The sequence below is a fragment of the Budorcas taxicolor genome, chromosome 4 (assembly GCF_023091745.1).
Source record: "Budorcas taxicolor isolate Tak-1 chromosome 4, Takin1.1, whole genome shotgun sequence".
Lineage (NCBI taxonomy): Eukaryota > Metazoa > Chordata > Mammalia > Artiodactyla > Bovidae > Budorcas > Budorcas taxicolor.
In genome coordinates this window covers 107,406,262-107,429,500 of record NC_068913.1, presented here as the reverse complement: position 1 = coordinate 107,429,500, position 23,239 = coordinate 107,406,262, and the positions used below count along the sequence as shown (strand labels likewise).

General features: G+C 50.0%; 1 protein-coding gene and 1 gene segment (V, D, J or C); both read right to left on the bottom strand.

Moving 5' to 3' along the window:
- Window positions 1-23,239, bottom strand: part of LOC128046233 (T cell receptor beta constant 1-like) — a 210,529-nt gene that overhangs the window by 2,967 nt on the left and 184,323 nt on the right. Inside the window, 1 exon segment of the C gene segment in view lies at window positions 2,471-2,528. Within this exon segment, the coding sequence occupies window positions 2,471-2,528 (58 nt within the window).
- LOC128046234 (anionic trypsin) lies at window positions 10,334-14,205 on the bottom strand. Its single transcript, XM_052638361.1, has 5 exons — window positions 14,037-14,205; window positions 12,896-13,055; window positions 11,245-11,498; window positions 10,729-10,865; window positions 10,334-10,486 (listed from the first exon to the last, which is right to left on the bottom strand). The coding sequence occupies exons 1-5, from the start codon at window positions 14,203-14,205 to the stop codon at window positions 10,334-10,336; spliced, it is 873 nt and encodes a 290-aa protein (XP_052494321.1).

The window sequence follows — 23,239 nt, the reverse complement described above, 5'->3', positions numbered from 1 at the left end:
AGCTCTGTTCTGGGAGCGAGTTTGTGGAGCAGAAATGTGGCAAACCCAGATGTCTCCACTTTATCCAAGTTCAGGGAATGTTTCTATTGAGAAAACTGAGCCCCGGTTTGGAACAAGACAGTCTGTGACACAGTGAGGTTCAACCGGAATGAAAGGGATGGCGGCATCCTCTGAGTCCTCTACAAAGGATTTGCACACGATCTGTTGTCGCTGTTCGGTCATATCCGACTCTTTGTGACCCAACAGACTGCAGCACGCCAGGCTTCCCTGTCCTTCTCTCTCTTCCAGTTTGCTCAGACTGATGTCCATTGAGTCAGTCAGTGATGCCATCCAACCGCCTCATCCTCTGTCATCCCCTTCTCCCCCTCCATAAGGATTTAGTCCCTTACAATTTCAGAACTCCAAGAGACCACCATTGTCATCTCTGTTTTATACTTACACCTCAGAGGGCCTGAACCAGTTTAGATCACTTTGCAAATTGCACGAGAGCCCCTCTTCCCCCAGAATTCATGCATTTTGAACCCGGTGATCTGTACTTTCCAATTTCCATCACGCTCCCTGGCACGTGCTCCCCTCTGCAGGGTAAAGCCTGCTCGGTGACCCATCCCTCTAGCCGTGTCTACAACTCCAGCCCAGACCCACCTCACCCTTGCCTGCTTCCTCCCGAGGGTGGTGATGGTGTGTTAGTGTTTAATCATGAGCCACTGACTCCATTATCTCAGCACAGATCCTGAGGCTTGATACAATAGGGTCTCCAACCTATTTCTCCTCCTTCCACCTTGTCTCTTGCTAAAAGGGTGTAGGTTTCCAGTTGTAACAGGTTGTTCAGACTTACCTCTGACCCCCACCAAGAGCAGTGCTCCCCAGGGACACTCCTGCAAGCTCAAGTGGTGCTGTGACCTGGACCTCTGCCCCCAGGGCTCAGGAGCCCCCCTCAGACCAGCTCAGTCTCACCAAGCTGCTCCCCCACTGCCTCCTGGTTTCTTAAACCAGCTCAGGACGACACACACGGCTTTTGGAGACTGGTGGAGGCAGAGAGAGGATGAGGGAGAGACAAGGACAGACGAAGGACAAGGAAAGCAAGGACAGGGCTCTGAGCTGGAGGGAGGTCCTAGGGGTAAGGTTTAACATAGAAGACAGAGCTATTCGCCAAAAGGGGGTCCACAGTGCAGGATCAGAGTTAGAACGGGGGTGGCAATGGAGACGATCAGATAAGAGAGGGAAAGCAAAACAGCACCGCTGCCAAAGCAGGAGCGACAGAGGAGTCCCGGAGAAGGAGAAGAAGGGCGAGACCAGGCTGGAGACAAAGCACAGCTCCTGGGAGCCCTGGGCCGGGGCCGCATCAGACGCAGTGCAGCAAGCTGACCCCCACACCCTTGCACCCCGCTTCCCGCCCGATACCTGTCACGGTGAGCCTGGTGCCGATCCCAAAGTGGAGGGGCGAATTATAGGCCCACAGCTGCAGGTGGCTGTGGCGAAACCCCCAGAAACCTCAGGCAGGGCAAAAGTCTGAGGTCCTCGGCAGCGGGAATGGCCATTTTTTTTCCCGTGCCGGTGTTCATGGCGCTGGACCAAAGGGATGCCGCTAGGAGAAAGGCCAAAGCACACTCTGGGGAAAGTGGGGAAAGAGGAAGAAACTTCAGAGGGGCCGATCCACGCGTGTAAGAAGGAGGGGTGAGCTTAGAGGTGTGAGGAGGCAGCTTGTGGGCAGAAGACTCAGAGGAGAAACAGAGGCATCAACCAAGCTGCCTCTAAAGTGAGGGCAGGGGGCTTCCCTGGTGATCCAGGGGTTAAGAGTCTGCCTGCCAATGATGGGGACACAAGTTTGATCCCTGGTTGGGGAAGATCCCCTATGCTGCGGGGCAACTAAACCCCTGCGCCACAGCTACTGAGCCCAAATGCCTAGAGCCGGGGCTCCACAAGGAGAGAGGCCACCGCAATGAGAAGCCCGCACCCCACAGCTAGAGAATAGCCCCTGCTGTCTGCAACTAGAGGAAAGCCCGCATAGCAACCGTGACCCAGCACAGCCACAAATAAGTAAGATTAACATTTCAAAAAAGAGAGAGAGATGGCAGACCCAGCTCCTCGGAAGCCCCACGGGGATCAGAGTTTAGTTGACCCCCTTCCATCAGGACAGGGAGGAGAGACAGACACTCCAGTCCCAGAGACAGTGACCCTGCCTCCCAGGTCCTGCGTCTTACCCAGGACGGCGAGCCGGGTCCCGTGTCCAAAGTGCTGTGCCTGGTTGCTCCACAGCACAACGCGGGTGTGGCAAACCCCAGAGTGGCTGGTAACATGGGCCCTTCCTTCCAGAGACGACCTCCCCCCCAGAACTTCTAGCACCTTCTGCTCTGCTCACCCATACCCTCAGCCTTTTCTCCACTGTGTTCTCAGTCCCGGCCTTCTTTAAGGGGAACTTCTAGAGCTCCAGCCTCACAGCACACCATCCCCAGGGAAGACCTGTACTCACCCAAGACGGAAAGCTTCGTCCCATTGCCGAAATAGAGTCTTTCATTAGTCACACAACCCTAAAGCCTGGTAGGGAAACTCGCCTGCACCTCCCAATCCTTCCTCCCCCGGTTCACCTGCGGCTCTCCTGTTCCTTTCCTTAGCAGAACTTTAACTCCCGGGGGTGGCGGGGGTTTACAGCCATACAGTGTGTGACTCCCCACCCGCCTCTCCTGTGTCCATCTCCTTTCTGCATGCGGCAGAAAAATGGCAGGACTGACAGCTCCGGGGCCAGAGGTTCTCCCGTCCACCCTGGCGTCGATGGGTATCCTCCAAGGAGACAGGAGATGGACAAGGTGACCCATTTCTAGTTGAGATTACTTGCCTCCCAGTAGGGAAACCAGGCTTAGCCGAGCCCACCCATGAAATTACTGGAGATGGAGGCTGCCTGCCTCATCAGGACAAGAACTCACCAAGAGAGGAATTCAGATCTTTCTGATAAACACACACACTTTAACCTAGGCACCCAAGACGGAGGCTCCATCTGTTCTCTGCCCCTCCCTGCAGGTTCCCAGCTCTCCAGTCCTGGCTGGCTTATCTACAACAGCGAGCCGTCTTCCCTCCCCCCTCAAAAAGTAGAAGTCTCCAAAGCCAAGCCTCCAGGATTCACTTCAAAACCTCTCCTCCTCAGCTGAGCACAGCCGGGATTCGGGAGAGGTTGGGGCATTCAAGGATCTCTTCCCTCCCAAAGACACCAGCCCGCTTCAAACACCCCGCATAGCCTTCCAGAGCTTTCCAGGACCCCCGGACCCCGGAAGCTGGGCCATCCCTTTCTTCCTATGTTCCCTGGGAGGGAGTGCTCCCTCATGGTACCCACATGGAGACCCCGGCCTTACCTACAACTGTCAGCTTGGTCCCTGGGCCGAAGTGATAGTCATAACACATCAGAACACAGCCACCCTACAACGCACACCTGGGACCCGCCCTCCTCTCCGAGGGGCCAGGAAAGGCCCAGACTGTGTCTTACCTACAACCGTGAGCCTGGTGCCTTTTCCAAAGAAAACCTCAGTGTTCACACAGTGAAGCGGAGCAAGGAGGAAAGCAATTAGAGGCGGGCAGAGCGGACAGGATCTGCGTTGGTGTCTGGTGGACTCTGGGACTGGGAGTCCTCTCCTGTGCTTTATGCATATTGCACGAAAGAATATTTTTGACTCTTGACTCTTGGGGCCTCGGAGCATGGGCAGAGTCCATCCACAAGGCCCTGTGCCCCTGTTTTGATTCTTCCTGAGGGTTCATCACAGGGATGTGGGCTTGGGGAGGTGGGCAGGGTCCCAGACACCCGTGAACATCCATGGGGGGGGTGGGTGCTGGCATAGTGCTGAGTTTTGTTTCATAGAGCGAGTCACCTCCCATGCACCTTCCCATTGACCTTGCCCTGGGCAGGGAGCAGGTAGTGCAGGAGTGGGATAAAGGGTCTCCCTGAGTCCTTCATCCATGAGGCCACAGAAGCATCTTCTTACATCTGGCCTTTCTGCCTCGAAGCTTCAGCTCTGATCCAGACCTGCCCTGCTCTGTGGTTTTGGCTTGACAGGTAAATGGTGGGGGGAGGTGGAGGCCTTCCAACCCAAGCCACCCTTGGGCCAGTGACCCAGGAGAAGAGCGAAAGACGGTGGGCACTGGGACAGGCAGAAAGGTTTTTGTAAAGGATTCCCATAAGGTTGAATCACCGTGGCCCCCCTGTCCCCACAACGTTACAGCTTTATACAAAAACGGCCCCTCCCATGGGCCCGCCCCTCGGAGAGGGAGTCTGGGAGGATCCACCAGAGAGTTGCCCCTCTGAGGACATTGGAGGGCGAGGAGGTGACATCAGCACTCTGGGTGCGTGGTGCGGGGCGGCGGGGGGGGGGGGGGGGGGGGGGTGCGGGGGGGGCGGGGGGCATGTACAGACAAGGCCGGGGGCTCCCTCCTCACCTCGTGCCCTTTCTTCAGGACCTTCTCTGCTCCTCCGAGCTGCGTGCCTTTGTGTCAGGGCTGGTTTCCCCGGCATCCGCTCCTCTGCAGGCTGTCGTCGTAGTAGCAGCCCCTTTTATCCCTGGCCTGCCCCTGAGTCAGGCACCCAGAAGTCACACCTTTTATCTGAGAACGGGGTCCCGCAGAATCCAGACTTTGCCCCTTCGGCCCAACTCTGAACCTCCAGGGTGGTCCAGAGAACAGGCCACCAGGTACACAGAGGAAGAGCTTTCCCAGGGGTAAAGTCATAGCTGAGAGGTGTATTTCTTTTCTTTTCTTGCATTCACTTTAAAACATTTTTAAGAAACAATTGGAGGATAATTGCTTGACAGTGTTGTGTTATGTCTGCTGTACAGCAACGTGGATCAGCTATAGCTCAGCTCAGTGCGCTGCAGAGACCTTGAGGGTGCGATGGGGGTGGTGGGAGAGCTGTGTGTCTAATCAGTGTGAGTGAGGGGGAACCACCTGTGTCGTCGGCTGCCTCACTTCTCACTGCGGACTTCAGACATCAGGGTTTGGTGAAGGGCTTTCCGGGAAACCGAGGCGGAGAACGGGGTGAATACAGCCTCGGGGACGTTTAAACGCAATCGCTTGATCGCGTGATCATACTCAAGGTCTTCTTCCTCTTTTTCCCCAAAGGGCAGAAACGTTTTAAATTTTTGCCAGATCTTTGATTTTCCCTGCACAAGATGACCTTGAAATTGAAACTCCAGTTGAGTAGCCTTGATCTCATTTCACTAGATGGCGCTTCCTTTTGTGGCCTTTAAGACTATGACTCAATGTCTAGAAGCAAAAAAGACAAACTTGACCACATAATGACAACACACTTGCAGGGGGAACATACATAGAATCAAAGATAATGACAATATGGGGAAAGAATTGCAATTCTCATCATGAGGGCTGATCTCAGGATGATGAACTTCTAGAAATCAATAAAAAATAATCCAGCGGTGAGATAAAAATGAGAAGGTTCCAAAGAAAAGATCCAAATGGTGCTTAACCATAGGGGAAAAAAAAATCTTGTCATGATAAATGCAAACTAAAATGGCATTGAAATGTCAGTTTTCACCAATTTGATGACGTGAATGGTGGAAGGCCATTCTATCACTGGGCTTCGCGGGTGGCGCTAATGGTAAAAGAACCCTCCTGCCCATGCAGGAAGCAAAAAAGACACGGGTTGGATCCCTGGGTCGGGAAGATCCCCTAGAGAAGGGCATGCCAGCCCACTCCAGTATTCTTGCCTGGAGGATCCCAAGGGCAGAGGAGCCTGGCAGGCCTATAGTCTATAGGGTCACAAGGAGTTGGACATGACTGAAGCAACTTAGCATGCTCTGACATGCTAAATAATACAACTCTTAATGGGAGCAATTTGAAACTATCTATAAATATTATGACACGACTTAGTGACTAATACCACCATCACCATAAATAATACAAATGTTCTTACTTTTTCACCCAGGAATTCCACCTTTGGGAGTGTATCCTGTAATTACTTTTGCATACAAATGAAAACAAGTGTGTAAAATATTTACATTATTTGGAATAGCAAAGGATTGGGAAAAACTCAAGTACCCATCAGTAAAGGATTGGGTAAATAAATTGTGACACATTCACAAAACAGAATATTATTCAATACTAATAATGAATGAAAGTGCTTTATACTGCTATGGAAAGCTTTCTAATATATACTGTTAACTGGATTAAAAACAAGCGGTAGAATAAGGTTTCAATATGCCACCTTTGTCTAACAAAGGGGAAAAATAAGAATTATACTTCTGTGTGTTTGATGCTACATGAAGAAATACTGGAATTTTACAAAAGAGATGGGTAAAAGTGATTACCTGTTAAGAATAAATGGAGGAGACAGAAGCAGAGTGTAAGTAAAATTGACATTTCTCAGGGTCAACTTTGTAGTGTTGATTTTTGAGCCATAGATAGTAATTTTATTTTAAATGGGTAATAGAGCTATTATCTATTTTATGTTAAAGTATCACTGACTCGACGGATGTGAGTCTGAGTGAACTCCGGGAGTTGGTGATGGACAGGGAGGCCTGGTGTGCTGCTATTCATGGGGTCGCAAAGAGTCGGACAAGACTGAGCGACTGAACTGGACTGAAAACAATAAAATTTTAAAAGAAAACAACAAAATACTACTTTAAGTGATATTTTGAAATCTACCAATGTAAAAAAAAAATACTTGTTTCATTTACAAAGTCATTTTTTTCAAAGAAGAACAGTTTATATAAGAAGCTGTTTCATGGTATTGAATTTGCTGAATGAATCTCAAGTCACCTAGGAGCCTGGTGAGAAACACATATTTCTGAGTAATCCCCAGGATGTTCAGAGTTTATTAATTTGTATTTAAATAAACAATTAGGCACAAAATTGCCCTGGGTATTTACACTTCAGTAATTTACTCCCTAAGTTAGAGTTTCCTTTTGACCTGGGGACTCTCATGCCAACTTAAACTTAAAAAGAATACCACCGTGCCTTGGCTCCACAACCACCTTTTGTTTTCATGGGGATTGTCTCAACTTTGTCACACTGTTAGTAGCTCAAGTGCCCACGAAGCTTTTTGTTTGGTGAAAGGAGTTTAGACAGGTCAGGCAGGTGACACATGAAGCCTTTCTTCATCTTCGACAGCAGGGGGCAGCCTTTCCTCATTTTTTGGTTCAACTTAACCAGCTGCACTCAGTGTGGCCACTTGAGGGGGCAAGAAGAATGTCATAGTGCTCAGGACCCAAGGGAAAGCTTCCTGGTTACCTGTGTGCCTTTCTCAAGGTGGGTGTTGGGATATAGGGAGGAGACCCGCAAATAATATCTATGTGTAATTTTTTTAAACTTTTGCACGTGAATTGACCCATTTTAACCCAAACTTTGTCTCCTAATTTCCCAGATGTTACTGAAGTCTGGAGAGGCTAAAGGGTCCCCCAAAGTGGCGGGAGACAAGGAGAAAGGGCTGGAACCAGAACTCCGGCCTCCTCATTTCAGATCTGGGACTCTCCTAGGTGCTGCTCCTGAGCCCTGGGGCCCTACTCCTCAGGGAATCTCACCTCCAGTAGCCAGACTGAGAGCTCCCTACCATGCCCTCTGCTTCAAACCTTGGGCAAGTTACTGGATTTTTTTAAAAACTCCAGTCTCCTTAACTGCCTGCAATGAAGGAGACTCGGGTTCCCTGGGTAAGGAAGATCCCCTTGAGAAGGGAATGGTTACCCACTCCAGTATCCTGCCTAGAGAATTCCATGGACAGAGGAGCCTAGTGGGCTACAGTCCATGGGGTCGCAAACAGTCAGACACGACTGAGCAACTAACACTAACACTCTTCAACTGTAAAATGGGAATGATGATGATAAAATAAGACCTACCTTATGGAGCTCTTGTGAGACATAAATAATACACCTAAAGGTTTATTGGGCTTCCCAGGTGGTGTTAGTGGTAGAGAACCCACCTGCTAATTCAAGAGATATAAGAGACTTGGGTTGGATCCGTGGGTTGGGAAGATCCCCTGAAGGAGGGCATGACAATCCATTCCAGTATTCTTGCCTGGAGAAACCCATGGACAGAGCAGCCTGGTGGCCTATAGTCCATGGGGTCGTAAAGTGTTGGACACGACTGAGCAAATGAACAGCAAAAGGTTTATTGGGCTTCCCAGGTGGCGCTAGTGGTAAAGAACTTGCCTGCCAATGCAGGAAACGTAAGAGACATGGGTTTGGTCCCTGGGTTGGGAAGATCCCCTGGAGGAGGGCATGGCAACCGTCTCCAGTATTCTTGCCTGGAGAATCCCATGGACAGAGGAGCCTGGCAGGCTACAGTCCATGGGGTCGAAAAGAGCTGGACACGACTGAAGTGAGTTAGCATGCACACACGCAAAAACGTTTGTCATATGCCTGCATACAGTTAGTCAAGGCGTTGGTGACTGCTGTTTTCACAGACAACACTGGGCTAGGGCTCTCTCTGCCACACTGGTTCCCAAGCTCTGACATCCACCAGGATGCCTTGGAAGTCTTGTTAAAGGCAAGCTGCTGGGCTCCGTCTAAGAATTCCTGACTCGGTAGGTCTGGGGTGGAGCCTAAGAATTTGCATTCCTCCTAAATTCCCAGGTGATTCTGGTCCTGCTGGTCCAGGGACCACACTTTGAGAACTGTTCTTCTGGAAGGCCTTTTCTTCAGTATATTTGCTTCCTCTTCTAGCTCATACTTCGTTTATTCAACCCCTGGCTGCCTATTATGTCTCAGCTATTGTTTAATCAGTAGACATACCAGGATGAGTAAGACAAGACGTCTTCTATTAGAAGCTCATGGTTGAAGGCCACGGTAGGCACATCCATACACGCTAAGCAACATGGGCCGAACTGTGACAGAAGTAAGCGTGGAAGAGAATGAGGACCCCTTACTCAGACCGCAGGTCATGGCGCCAGTGCAGGTGTGTGGGAAAGAGAACGGGGAGTAGGAAGAGGCAAGGGCTTCTCTGAAGAGGGTGAACAGGTGGGTGGGCAGGGTATCGTGTCAAATGGAGCAGTAGTGTCCAGAGCTGGAGGTCAGAGGTACAGGGCATGTTGGAAGAACCGCCAGCAATTCTGAGCCCTGGGGCACTGCAGGTGAAGGGAGGGGTGAGGAAACCCAGGGTGGAAACGCAGGTAGGGCCAGAGTGGGAAGAACTGTGCGTCTCTGTGATGAGGAGCTTGGCTTCTACTTCGAAAGCTGTGGGGCATCAGGAAAGGTATTAACCAGAAAGCTAACGACACACACGACCGCTCTGAGCACAGGCTTAGAAGACTGCAAGGAGGTAAGTGTCCCTTAGGAAGTGCTGCAGGCAGGGGATGAGCTGGAGAGATGTTGAGTAGCAGAGCTGACGGACTGCAGCTGGAGGGCCCATGAGGTAGGACAGAGGAAGCAGGGGTTGGGCTTGGGGGCTGGGCAAATAGAGCTCGACTCCAGATCTGTCATTTGCTGGAGGAGGGATGTGGGTGAGCTGACAACCTTGTCTGAACCTGTTTCCTTGTCTGTATCTCCGGAATAATAAACACTGCAGAGGCAGAGGGAACTAAATGTGAAAGTGCCTATCAAGGACTCAGGAGGGTGTTCTTATCATCACGTGGGAAGAACAGAAGGCAGGTTTCTCAGGAGTGGGAGGGAGAGAGACCCAGGGAGCTCTCATCTCCCTCAGACACATGAGCTGGTCCTGGGAAAACAGGGGCCAGTGGGGCCTGCTGCTTCCAGGGGGGAACACACGCTGGGGACATGGAGGGGACTCAGGAAAGGCCAAGGTGATTGGCAGGTGCTTCCCTAGGCGTGGGGACCGGTGAGAGGAGGTGTGGGATCTTACAGACCATGCCCCACACGTGTGCACATGTGTGCATGCATGTGCACACATCAGCCCTGCCCACATGACCCAGAGACACACCAAGGCAAATGCAGCCTTTCTGGAATGAAGTTTCTCCAGGGACCCCTCCCCCGATGATATTCTCTGTTCCTTCTCTTTACATGTGGGCTTCCCTGGGGGCTCAGATGGTAAAGACTCTGCCTGCAATGGGAGAGACCCAGTCTCTGAGTTGGGAAGATCCCCTGGAGAAGGAAATGCTACCCACTCCAGTAATCTCGCCTGGAAAATCCCATGGACAGAGGAACCTGGTGGGTTACAGTCCACAGGATCACAGAGAGTCAGACACGACTGGGTGACTTTCACTTCTGCTGTTACACCAGTGTGCCCTGGAACCCATTTGAGAAGCAGGCACATCTGTAAGGGGTAGTGCCCTGTCTGGCCTCAGGTGGGAGGGTGTTTCCCAGAGTAGGGCTGGGGGTTGATGAAGAAGGTGCACACCTGGGCAGATAGAGCAGTCACTTTATTAGCATAATGATGGCACAGGGGGTGGTCTTTAGCTGTTGGCAGCGATGGTCTCCTGAATCCAGTCCACGTAGTTGCAGACCTTGGTGTAGACCCCAGGCTTGCCCTTCTGGGCACAGCCATAGCCCCAGGACACAATGCCCTGGAGCTCTCCGTTGCAAGCCACAGGGCCGCCAGAGTCACCCTGGGGAGGAAGTGATGAGATAAGCTTTATAAACAGAGAAGAAAAGGGAACGGAAGCCACACACAGTCTGAACTTCACAAGACCCTGTTCCCACTGGCTCTGGGCCCCACACCCTTCTCACTGTCAAGAAAGGCCACAGCCGAACCTCCCTCATTTCTCCAGGGGACGGACCATCAGCCCACAGCCCTGGGCGTTCACATCCTGCCCCCAGGGAGGCTGCCACGTCTGGGCAGGCGTCTCACCTGGCAGGAATCCTTGCCTCCCTCCAGGAAGCCAGCACAGATCATGTTGTTAGTGATCTGTCCAGGGTATGAGGCTTCACAGTCGGCGTGACTCAGCAGCGGGGCCTCCAGGCATTGCAGCAGGTCCGGGTAGTTGACTTTGAGCAACAGCAAGAGACCAAGGAAAGGAAAATGTGGGTTAGGATGCGACGGGGGATGGTAACCCAGGGCTGAACCCTGGGGGCGGCCAGGAGAGGTCCCCAACGAACACCAAGTTTCAATTCCCAGCAGGCTCGCTGCAGACCCCTCTCTAAAGGCGCCAAGAGCAGAGGCCACATCTGTCCTGTCTTTTCATTCTCGGGCTCAAGTCTGGGACGCTTGCCCCTCTCTGGTACCCAGCACAGAGTCCTGCATGTGTAGTAGGTACTTGCTGGGAATTTGTAGGTTGAAAGCAGAGACTGGAACCGAGCTCAGATGATGCTCGGTTCTGGGCAGTGTGGGTAGGTCAGAGGGTGAAGACATGAGGGTCCCACTCACCGCCACTGCTCAGGGTGTTGCCCCAGCCGGAGATGAGGCACTCGGTGCCTGCGGAAGCACAAGCACTGGGCAGAGCCAAGGTGGACACCCGGGCATTGATGACCGCAGGCGTGGAGAGTTTGATCAGCAGGATGTCATTGTCCAGAGTCCAGCTGCTGTACTTGGGGTGGCGGATGATCTTGGACGCATCGATGAACTGCTCACCACCCTCCACGACGTCAATGTTGTATTCTCCCAGCCTCACCTGGATGCGGCTGTTGAGGGCAAGCACAGTGAAGGCCTTTTTGTCCACAGCCCCATGTCCCCTAGGGGTTCTCCCTGCTTGCAGGTGGGGGTGTAGGAATGTCAAGAGCCGTAGAGGGGTGGTAGGTCAGTGCAGGTGTGAGACAACAACCTCCGTGCTTCAGGGGGCCTGGCCGTGGAGAAGGGATGTGGTGAAGGGGTCCGGCTAGAGACCATCTGCTTTTCCAGCCGCCTCTCCCACACCCCTCATGCATTCAGTGCCCAGTGCCCTGGGTGCAGACGCACCATTTCAACTTCCCCAGACATCCTTCAACCTCTACAACCTTGCAAACTATGTGCAGTCACTTTTGCTCCCTCCTTTCTTGATCTGGTAAGGGCCACCATCCTGTGTGATCTGATTTGTCTGTCTGTCTGTCCAACCTAAGTCTTTCACTCGTGTCCGACTCTTTGTGACCTCATGGACTGTAGCCCTCCAGTCTCCTCTGTCCATGGGATACTCCAGGCAAGAATACTAAAGTGGGTTGCCATGCCTTCCTCCAGGAGATCTTTCCCACCCAGGGATCAAACCTGCGTCTCTGACATCTCCTGCACTGGCAGGTGGGTTCTTTACCACTAGCACTATCTGTGATCTAATACAGCACTTCTCAAAGAACAGCCACAGGACCTGCACCGTAAGTCACCTGGGAACGAGCTAGCAACTCAGATTCTCTCTTCTGCCCAGACCCTTGCATCAGGGTTTCTGCATCCAAAACCCTTGAGGAGGGATCCAGCAACATGTGTTGTAACAGGCCCTCCAGGTGATTATTACGTGCATTCAGGTTGGAGAACTCTTGCTTTTGGCAGTGATTCTCAGTTCTGCCCAGAAGTGTAGAATTGCCAGAGGCAGAGAGTGTTGAAAATTCACCAATATTCAAACTCGTCCTAAGAATTCTGAGTTAAATGGGAACTAGGAATCATAATAATTTTTTTAAACAACAACAAAATATCTTACAAGGTTTTAACATGTAGCCAACTGACAAAGATTATTTGAGTGAGGTCTTTCCCTGCTTTTCCCACTGGCTATTCCCACCTTCAAAATAGTCTGTACCTACTTTTTATGGGACTCTCCAGATGGCACCAGTGGTAAAGAACCTGTGCCAGCCAATGCATAACACCCCGGGTTTGATCCCTGGATCTGGAATATCTCCTGGAGGAAGGCATGGCAACCCACTCCAGTATTCTTGCTTGGAGAATCCCATGGACAGGTGAGCCTGGCAGGTGCCCCTCTTCACCCACAGCTCCTGCTGAGTCAGCTGCCATTGCCCACTTCTTCTTCTCTTCCCCATCATAATTCTGAGCTCTGGATGGACCCCATCCCTTCCAGAGGGCCCTGGGCAGTGCGCTCAGTCATCAGGGGCCCAGCACTTACTACTGGTAGCAGTGAGCCGCGGACACCACCCACTGGTCACTGATGAGGGAGCCCCCGCAGAAGTGGTAGCCAGCATTCAGGGACACCTGGTAAGGGACGGAATTCTCCGCGCAGGTGTAGCCCCCGACGATCTTGTCATCATCGTCCGAGGGGAAAGCCACTTGAGTGGAAACGGAAGGAGAGGCTGATTCAGCAGGAGGGTGGAGCCCCGAGCCCTGTGACTGGACCCTGCTAATTAGGATCCTGACCGAGCACAGGGAGGGGAGGAAGGCCACCAGGGAGCATCCCTGGCTGGTCTCACAGGGGTTAGTTCTCCCGAGTCGCTGTGTGTCTGCAGGACACAGAGCTAGGGACCCTGCAGGGGCTCCGGCTCACACTTCCACTGGGGGCACCAGGGCAAGGACAGTGAACCCCCCTCATGGTGCACTCAGCATTGTAGGGTCTGAATGCGGTCCTCTCACCCACTGGCTGCTTCTCTCCCTTTTATTCATCACCAGTCTTCTCCCTGCTGCAGTTTCAGCCCCAGTTTGTCACGATGGGTTGGCCTCACTAGGGAGATGTGGCTGCAAAGCCTTGGGTTTGCTGTACCAGCCTCCTCCCATAGCTCACACCTGAGCAGGGAGCCCAGGCACCCTTTGCGCAGGATAAAGGTGGTTACTGTTATTGGCTAATAGAACAGTGATTCGCAGCTGTGGCTATACATCCGGGAATCTTAAAACAACTCAGGAAGCTTAAAAAGTCAGTGCATGGGTCACACTCCCAGGCCAATAAACAGGACGCCGCCCTGAGTCACCTTCTGTCTCCCCAGGAGCATCCGAGGCTAGGAACAGCTTGAGTGGAGTTACCTACGGTTGTCACGGCCAAGCCTTAAGGCCTGGCTCATTTCACAGACCGTCTCCACCTGGTTTGCCTTTCTCGCCTCTCCCAGCAAAGCCCTGAAATGGATGGATGAGAGGGATGGGAGTGGAACCAGGCAGAGGGTGAGAGAGTGAAGGTTAAAGAGAGCCCCAGAGTGGGAAGGAGGGGTGCTGGCCAGGGAGGGGAGAAAACACACAGAACAGGAGAGGCCGGAGGAATGGTGAAGCATGTATCTTTGCCAGGAGAGGGGCTAGTGGAACCCGAAGTGATGCGTGGGACTCACCAGTAGCTCCCACAAAGGCAAGGATCAGCAGGGGATGCATGGTGGAGAAGTGTGCTTGCGTGGCTGGTGGTGAGCCTTTATACCTCCCAAGGAGAGGGAGGGGGTGGAGGGGGACCACCCCTCCCAGGACAAACACACCTGCAGCTTCCCCTGTCCTGGACTCTTGCATCAGTTCTGCTGTGTTTGGCCACTCCGTGGATTCATGACTTCCGGGTGATAAGGAAACTTACTTTCTGAGAACACAGAGGAAGACTAGCTGGCTCTCAGGAGGATATTCTGGGGTGAGGAACACAGGGGAAGCCAAGACCCTGCTTCCCACAGCTGAGCCTTCTTAAACCAAGCGGATGATGGAATGAGGAGGAAGGGAAGGCAGAATGACCCGGGACCCTGGGGATCCTCTGACTTCATGGAGATTTACTCAACTTACTTTAAGGAAGGGCTGATATTAGTAGCAAACTTGGCCGCTTGGTATCCTGAAGTCCCATGAGAGGAAAGAAGTCTTGCCTATGTCATACCTGTACACAAAAAGACCCTGGTCAAGTCTAAACTAAGGGGTCAGAAGGTCAAAGCCCAAGCCTTAGGGAACCAGGACCCCAACACCAAGAGGTGATGGAACGGAAGAGTCAGAGTTTCTTGTGAGTCTGGGCCTTCAAGCTGGCTCTCCTTCCTACCAGAGCTTGAGGGACTGGGTTGGGGGAGGCATTTGGAGGGAGGAGAGGCCAAGGATTAAGTAGGCGTTTACCTGATGCTCTGGGGTAACGAGACCGGTGTCCCATTCCTCCTCTTCCTCGCTGTCAAGACGCTTGTCTTTCTCATCACTCACGTAGCCTTGGGTTCTTTTTTAGCAGCCTCCTGGTCACCCTGGGAGCCTGCAACTAATGGTTTGAAAATTGCCCCCACCTGCTAGGAGCTGACAGCCTGAGCCAGAATTGTATGTTCCGGATCAGATTTTAGAAAAAAGGTTTGCACAATGGTAAATCTCGGTCCTTATCAGAGAATCAGCAGCAGGTAAAGAAACTGGCGCACGATAACGGTTGAGAAGGTGTGCGCATGCGCTCAGTCGATCCGACTCTGCAGCCTCGTAGACTGGAACCCACCAGGCTCCTCTGTCCATGAAACCGAGTGATTAAAAACAACGTTGAAGGGGGGGGGGGGGGGGGAGATTCTGGAATTTTCTTTTCCTTTTTTTCGATGCCTGTCAAGATACAATCTTGTAATTTACTGAGGCACCACTTGGCCAGGGGGGTATAGAGATGTAACTAGTGTCTGTGCTGGAACGTAACCTTGTGAGCCAGGTTGACAAGCCTTCCCATGAAGAGGCTTCTCCTGCTCACCTCCTCTGAGCTCAGGGCTCCTGATGGGCAGGAGTGGGCAGAGTCTATATAGGTACTCTCTGAAAGGTAAAAATGAGTGAATGTTCTGAAGGTGGTGAACAAAGTCAGAAAAGCTCAGAAGTCTGGTGGCAAGACAGGAAGTAAGCTGGAAGGACAGAGTAAATGGAAATAGTGAACTGGGAGAACTGGGGGGGCAGGCTCTTGGGTGGAGAGGGACCCACAGGGTGTCTTCTGGTCTGGTGCCTGGCACAGCTGGAAGCCAGCTTCTCCACGACAGGACACCCACTCCTCAGAGCTGCACACCCTTTAATCCCTGACGGGCTCCTCTCTAGGTTGCAATACTGCTGTATTTGTATAGCACCCAACAGCTTTTAAAGAGCTTTCACACACACAAGCAGTGGTGGTATGCTGATTTTCCTTTGTGTTGAATTTCAAGCTTCCCTTTTCATGTTTTCATCGTGAGGTGTGCAGAACAACATTATTTCCTGTTACAGAGGCTGAGACCAGGCGTCAGAATGGTTCTGTCTTGTCTGAGAACGTAGACCTAAAAAGGGCAGAGCTGACCTCAAGGCTGCCGGAGGACAGGGAAGTACTGTGAAGTGTGGGAATCACTGCAGATGGCAGCTCAGGGGTCAGGCCAGGGAACAGACTACATCCGGATCCCTCCTGATCTGGCCTCCCTGACAGAGAAAGCAGCTTGAATTAACCTGGCACCTGGCCCCCACCCCCCTAGCCCCACCTTGCCATGGCCTTGGGCCCCTCTGGGCCACGTCAAAGGCAGGTTGTACTCACCCAGGTTGTGGAGCCTCCATCACAGAGGCTTTTCTTTGCAGAAATATCACAAAATATACTATTTTGTTTTGCCCCCTTGTCGTGGGGTCTTCACAGGAAGCCTGGCTTTAGAGGATGAGAAACCTCACATCTGTTTCCTTTCCCAGCCTGTGGGGTGAAGGTGGGGGGCAGAGGGGGCCGGCTCATGTTTTGGGACACCATTCTGCTCAGATAGAAAGGTAAGAGCCTCTGTCCCCTCTCTGTTAGAATGACTTGGTTCACTGCTAGTGGCCTTACGGTGCCTAAACTCAGACGCTTTCTGTAGAGCTCTTCTGCACAGCAGTCCACATGGCTAGGCAGAGTTTTCTTTTTTCTGAATCCTGTTTATTGACTCAGTGTGTTAATTTGCTAGGGCTGCCATAATAAAATAACGGCAGAAATGCATCTTCTCAGTTTTGGGAGCTGAGAAGTGCATGATCAAGGAAAGTGTTGATAGAAGAAACTTTTCATATATTGAGTCATGGAGAAGCCATTCTGGCTTATATATGAGTTAACTTGAGTTTTGTACCAACTGAAACAGCCTATTTGTGGCCTATCAAGCATACACTGTACATCTGCTTTCTTTAGTAAAGAAAAGGGCACACTGACCAGAAGTAAAAGATGTCGGTGTTAAAAAACAAAGTGCCTCCCTTCCTGGGACACTGGGGCCAGTGCTCCTTTGATGACACGACTCCCTTCCCAGGGGCCAGTGCCATACTGACTCACTGAGCTCCTGCTGATCTATTTTTTCAGACCTAGAGGGAATGTATTTCTGACTTGCTTAATGTTCTTCGTTCTGCCAAGATATAAAACTGAGCTGAAAACCCTGCTTCTCTGGAGCAGCTCCTCAGAGTTGTCTTAGAGGCTGCCTTTTGGGTTCTAGGCTTCAGCTTGGCTTAAATAAAATTTGTTTCTATTCCTATTTCAGATCATTAATAAATAATTTTTGTCAACAGTGTCAACAGGGTTGGTTTCTCCAGGGGTCTCTCTCCTTGGGTTGCCGATGGTCATCTTTTCACTGACTTCACATGGCCTTTTCTCTGTGGGTACCTCCCTAGTGGCTCTCCTTATATATCCTAATCTCTTCTGATAAGAACAAGGTCAGATTGGCTTAAGGGCCACCCTAATGGCCTCAATTAAATTATTTATTTAAAGATCCTATTACATTCTGAGGGACTGGGGGTTAGGATTACAACATACGAATTTTGGAGGAACACAGTTCAGTCCATAGCACCCAGGCAATATTTACCATGTTCCTGTGATGTTTCTGTAATTTTTCTAACCTGTATGGAAACAGCAAGGAAGATAATAGTAAAAGGTCCCTTCTTTCTTGGCATCTGGGTGTATTTACAGACTTCCCTGGTGGCTCAGCAGTAAAAGAATCCACCTGCCAATGCAGGAGAGGCAGGTTCAGTCTCTGGCTCGGGAAGGTCCCCTGGAGGAGGGAAATGGCAACCCACTCCCATATTCTTGCCTGGGAATCCCAGGAACAGAGCAGCCTATCTGACTACAGTCCATGGAGTTGCAAAGAGTTGGACACAACTTAGCAACTAAACCACAACAATGTGTAATTATGTGTGTGCGTGTCCACACATATGAAAGGAGATATAACTGTGAGAGGCAGACAGTACATTTTAAAAAACATATGTATCTTTATATGTGTGTGTGATGTGTATATAATATATACAGTTGGTCTTTGAACAAGATGGAATTTGAACTGCACTGGTCTACTTATACATGGAATTTTTTTCCAATAACTATTGTAGTGTTCCATGATTTGAGGTTGGTTAAATACAGGATGTGGAACTTCAGATACGAAAGAGTGCCTACAAAGTTATACGTGGATTTTCAACTGTGCAGAGGGTTAGTGTCCCTAATCTGTACCTAGTTCAAGGATCAACTATTTATATCAAAGTATAATGATTGATTGATTATATTCCAATGATTAGATCATTGGGAAAGACCCTGATGCTGGGAAAGATTGAAGGCAGGAGGAGAAGGGGACAACAGGGGATGAGATGGTTGGATGGCATCACTGGCTTGATGGATGTGAGTTTGAACAAGATCTGGGATTTGGTGATGGACAAGGAAGCCTGGCAGGCTGCAGTCCATGGGGTCGCAGAGTCGGACACGACTGAGCAACTGAACTGAACTGAACTAACTGATAATTAGGTCTTAGTGAAATAGGATAAAGTGATAATAAATGTGAGTAACTGGTGGCTGGGTCCACAGGTACTATGTGAGCATAGAAGGTTAGGAAAGCTCTCTCTGGGGAGATGGTATTTGAGTTGACACCTGGATAACAAGACATCAGCCCTGTTAAATTCAGGTGAAGCTTGGGAATGGAGTGCTTTTGCCATTCCCTGCCCAGTCTACACAGGGACTTCCCTGGTGATCCAGTGGTTACGACTCCACACTTCCAAAGCAGGGTCAAGGGTTCGATTCCTGGCCGGGGAACTGAGATTCCACAGGCTGCATGGCACAGCAAAAAAAAAAAAAAGAGAGAGAAATAAATTAACACCTACAATGACTGCTTTTTAAATTAAATTACCCTATCATCTGGCATAGGGATACTTCACCTTGGTATTAATTTTAGTGTAAAAAGTTGTATTTAAAGGAGGGTCATCGATACACTGAAATATTCTTATAAGTTAAGGTAAGCTCTTTTGACATGGCATTTATGAAATATTGTTGGGTTAAAAGAATGAACTGAAGCCATGAAATTAAAAGACGCTTCCTCCTTGGAAGAAAAGTGATGACCAACCGAGATAGTATATTCAAAAGCAGAGACATTACTTTGCCGGCTAAGGTCCATCTAGTCAAGGCTATGGTTTTTCCTGTGGTCAGGTATGGATGTGAGAGTTGGACTGTGAAGAAGGCTGAGCGCTGAAGAATTGCTGCTTTTGAAGTGTGGTGTTGGAGAAGACTCTTGAGAGTCCCTTGGACTGCAAGGAGATCCAACCAGTCCATTCTGAAGGAGATCAGCCCTGGGATTTCTTTGGAAGGAATGATGCTAAAGCTGAAACTCCAATACTTTGGCCACCTCATGTGAAGAGTTGACTCATTGGAAAAGACTCTGATGCTGGGAGGGATTGGGGGCAGGAGGAGAAGGGGACGACCGAGGATGAGATGGCTGGATGGCATCATGGACTCGATGGACGTGAGTCTGAGTGAACTCCGGGAATTGGTGATGGACAGGGAGGCCTGGCGTGCTGCAATTCATGGAGTCGCCAAGAGTTGGACACAACTGAGCGACTGAACCGAACTGAACTGAAGAGAATGAATTATAAAATATATATCATATTATCTAATCTCATTTAAATAGTGATTTTAATTTTCCTCAGTTTAATAATCTGTGTATTTTACACTATGCATTAATTTTGTCAAAGAAATAGTTAAAGAGAAACAGTTACAATAATAAATAAAAAATTCCCAGAGAGGGCAATACTTAACCTCGAGGATGGAATTGTTAATGGTAAAATGTCATGTGTCACAGTGAGAAATAAATTTAGATATTAATTAAAATGTGTGTTTTGTCTCTTCCAGGCACAGTGCTGTGTGGTTTACTCGGATGACTTCATCTCACTCTTATGAAAACCCCATTCCTTGTATTTTTGCATCACTATTATCCTCATTTTATATATGAGGATATTGTATGTATGAATATGAGATTGTGTAACTCGTTCAAGGTTACACCTGGTGACGAAGCAGGGGAGCCAAGTTTTAAATTCAGGTCTGCCCGAGGACAGAGATCAAGTTCCTAACCACGGTGTTTTTACTGCTTCTTAGGAGAAAATTTTGCCGTCCTGTAGGAGGGGGCTCACAGTCCAAAGCTTACCTGTAGGTGAATCTGCCCACTTCCTAGGGAAATGGAGCAGGAAACAGGTCAGCCAGCAATTTTGATCCATTCGATCAAACAGGTGCTCATATGGATCCTCGTGACCAGGAGAGGCAGCATGTGTAGAAACTGGCTGAGCCCCGCTGGACCTTGTGTAGCTCTAGAAGCATGATGGGAGTCGCTCCTTCCTCGAGCCAGGATGCAGGAAGAGCACACGCTTGGGGAAAGGGAAACTACAAAGCTAACCTCTCAGGCAATGGACAGGGACTGTTATTTTTCTTGGTCTTGGCTTTGGCTGGAGGGTTATAAATAGTTTCCTCTGAATATTCATGGCCACTGAGTAGTCAGCCCACTGGGGTTTTGCATAGACTCCGTACGGCCATAAAGATGGACACTGAAAATTACAAAAGAAAACACGTCTGTTGCATCCCAGTTGCTTGACAGAGCCAAAGATGTGTATTTCCTGGAAAGCCTACCTTTACTCCAAGATTTAGGGGATTCCCAATGATAAATTTATAATATCAAATTGCATAATGCATAAGAAATAAGCCACTCTGAGTGAGAGGCAGCAGAAACCACCAGAAAACTGAGGTTGGCATGAATAGATAAAAATTCCAAGTAGAAGTTTAATTTTCTTCAGTGCTCAGTCGTGTCCAACTCTTTGCGACCCCATGGACTGTAGCCAGCCAGACTCCTCTGTCCATGAGGGTTCCCAGGCAAGAATACTGGAGTAAGTTGCCATTTCCTACTCCAGAGGATCTTCCTCACCCAGGCATTGAACCTGCCTCTCGTGTCTCCTGCATTGGCAGGCGGATTCTTTACCACTGTGCCACCTATCCTTAGAGAAATAAAATGCATGTGGAACAAGGTTCTTTAAAAATGACTACTCATCAGATTTCCCTTGTGGCCCAGTGGTTAAGAATCTGGCTGCCAGTACAGAGGACATGGGTTCAGCCCTTGGTCTGGGAAGATCCCACGTGCAGTGGAGCAATTAAGCCCATTCTTCACAATATGCTCTAGGGCTCATGGGCCAGAACTACTGAGCCCACGCCCTGCAACTACTGAAGCCTGCGTGCCTTAGAGCCTGGGCTTCATAACAAGAGAAGCCACCGCAAGGAGAAGCTCTCATGCTGCAACTAGAAAAAGCCCACATGCAGCAATGAAGACCCAGTGCAGCCAAAAATTAGTTAATTTTTAAAAATGATGGCTCATATATGTGAAAGACCCAAGTAGATTTCCTAGAAGTGAAAATAAAGTTTAGAAAGTTGATTGGAAGGTGAAACAGGTTATTGGAGCTAAGGTGTGAATCAGTAAATGGGGCAGAGAATCTAAAGGAATGACCCCCTAACACAGTAGAGAGAAGCAAAACGGGGGGAAATGTGAATGAATGGCTAGAGTCTAGATGACAATGAAAGGAAGCTGAACACAAGCTAGGTCTATCCTTCAGGACTGAAGTTCTGGACCTTGCGAAGATTTTCCTTCACCACCACCTTTCTGAACCACACTTGTGTTAAAATGTAGTGATGATTCCAGAATAAAGTGCAAGCCTACCCAGAAAACAGGCTCCTGGTTTTTCAACTGGGGAACAGGGGAATTCCCATGGAACTGTAGACTGAGGGTAAGGTGTGGGTGCAATGGGAGTATGTATCTTGACACTGGGACTTGCTTTTGCAATTGAATTGTGCCTCTTTCCAGCTGTGCTGGAATTTGGTCCTGATTATACATTTTCTGCTTCGTAACAGAATACTCTGCCCGTCTTCAACTTTACAGTTTTGCAGGTCTGCTGACGTCCAGGTCTGAAAGCCATGATAAGCCTTTAGTAAAGAGCCAAGAGCAGCTTTTCAAAGGGAAAATAGTTATTGGCAGGTAGAAGGGAGTAAATCGTGACACAGAGCTCTGTGCGTCAGCCTCGTGATTCTCACTGGGGAATGTCAGGAGCTCTACAGAGCGTTGATATCTGCCACAGGCACTTCAAGAACAACTGAGCCTGCTTGGTTTATGACCCTGGTGGCTGAGAAGCTTCCATCATAGCCTCGTTCTGCTACGGAGCTCTGCTTTGCACTGGCCCAGCCTTACGGATTGTATAGTAAATGGACCAGAGTAGCATACCCAAGAGTAGTAAATGTTAACTCCAAAATCCAAAGGGTCCCACGAAGCGTTGTGCCTCTTTGTCCACGTCTGGAAACAGCTCGCCTCTCACTTTGGAGGACCTTCCAGCATATCTCACACCTCTGGACTACTCAGAAGCTCACCAAGGGGGCAGATCCCTGAATTTTTGCAGATTTACATAGGTCTGCAGAGCCTGGTAGGCTGCAGTCCGTGGGGTCTCGAAGAGTTGGACACGACTGAGCGACTTCTGTTTCACTTTTCACTTTCATGCACTGGAGAAGGAAATGGCACCCCATTCCAGTGTTCTTGCCTGGAGAATCCCAGGGACCGGGGAGCCTGGTGGGCTGCCGTCTATGGGGTTGCACAGAGTCAGACACGATTGAGGCGACTTAGCAGCAGCAGCAGCAGCCATCCATATATCATACCAAGGCATCTAGAGGGCTTTGTAATTCCCATTCGCTGAGAACAATCAGCATAATGCCATCAGTGTAATGGACCAGTATGATATAAATATGACTAAGTGCATTCTGAACTATATTAATAGAGAACAGGCTAAATATAGCTCAGAGATAAAATACTTAAAGGGTATTTCTGACTCTGCCACTCGAAGGCAAACTGTATCTGATTGTCTTTACTGTTTCTAAACACTCCTCTGGGAGAAATTTTATCCTCAGTAGTCACCCTTCCTGTCTGTGGATGAAGTCCCCCAGCTGATCCCCCAGTTCCCACCTCATCCCCAGCCGACCCACTCACGCCGACCCTGCCCACCAGCACACAGGCAGCTGCCTCTGTGGTTTCCCCCTCCAGCCTGCCTCCCAGGGTTCTCAGGCTCACCTGGCTGGGAGCTGGGTGGGAGGGAGAGGGGTTCTTGCTGAGACCCTTGATCTGTGCCCAGCACTGTGTCTCCAGCACAGCAGAAATAAGAGCTGCTATCTTCGGAGCTCGCGTTGCTCACAGTCAGAGTTGAGAACTCCAGGTTTGGGTGGCTAATGGGAAACTTGTCCTCAGTGAACCCACTCTGGTAAGTAGCCCGGAGCCCTGATTGGCAGTAGCCATCAGCACCAAGCTCTGTCCTGGAAGCTGACGGTACCAGTACATGAAGGTGAGCTGGC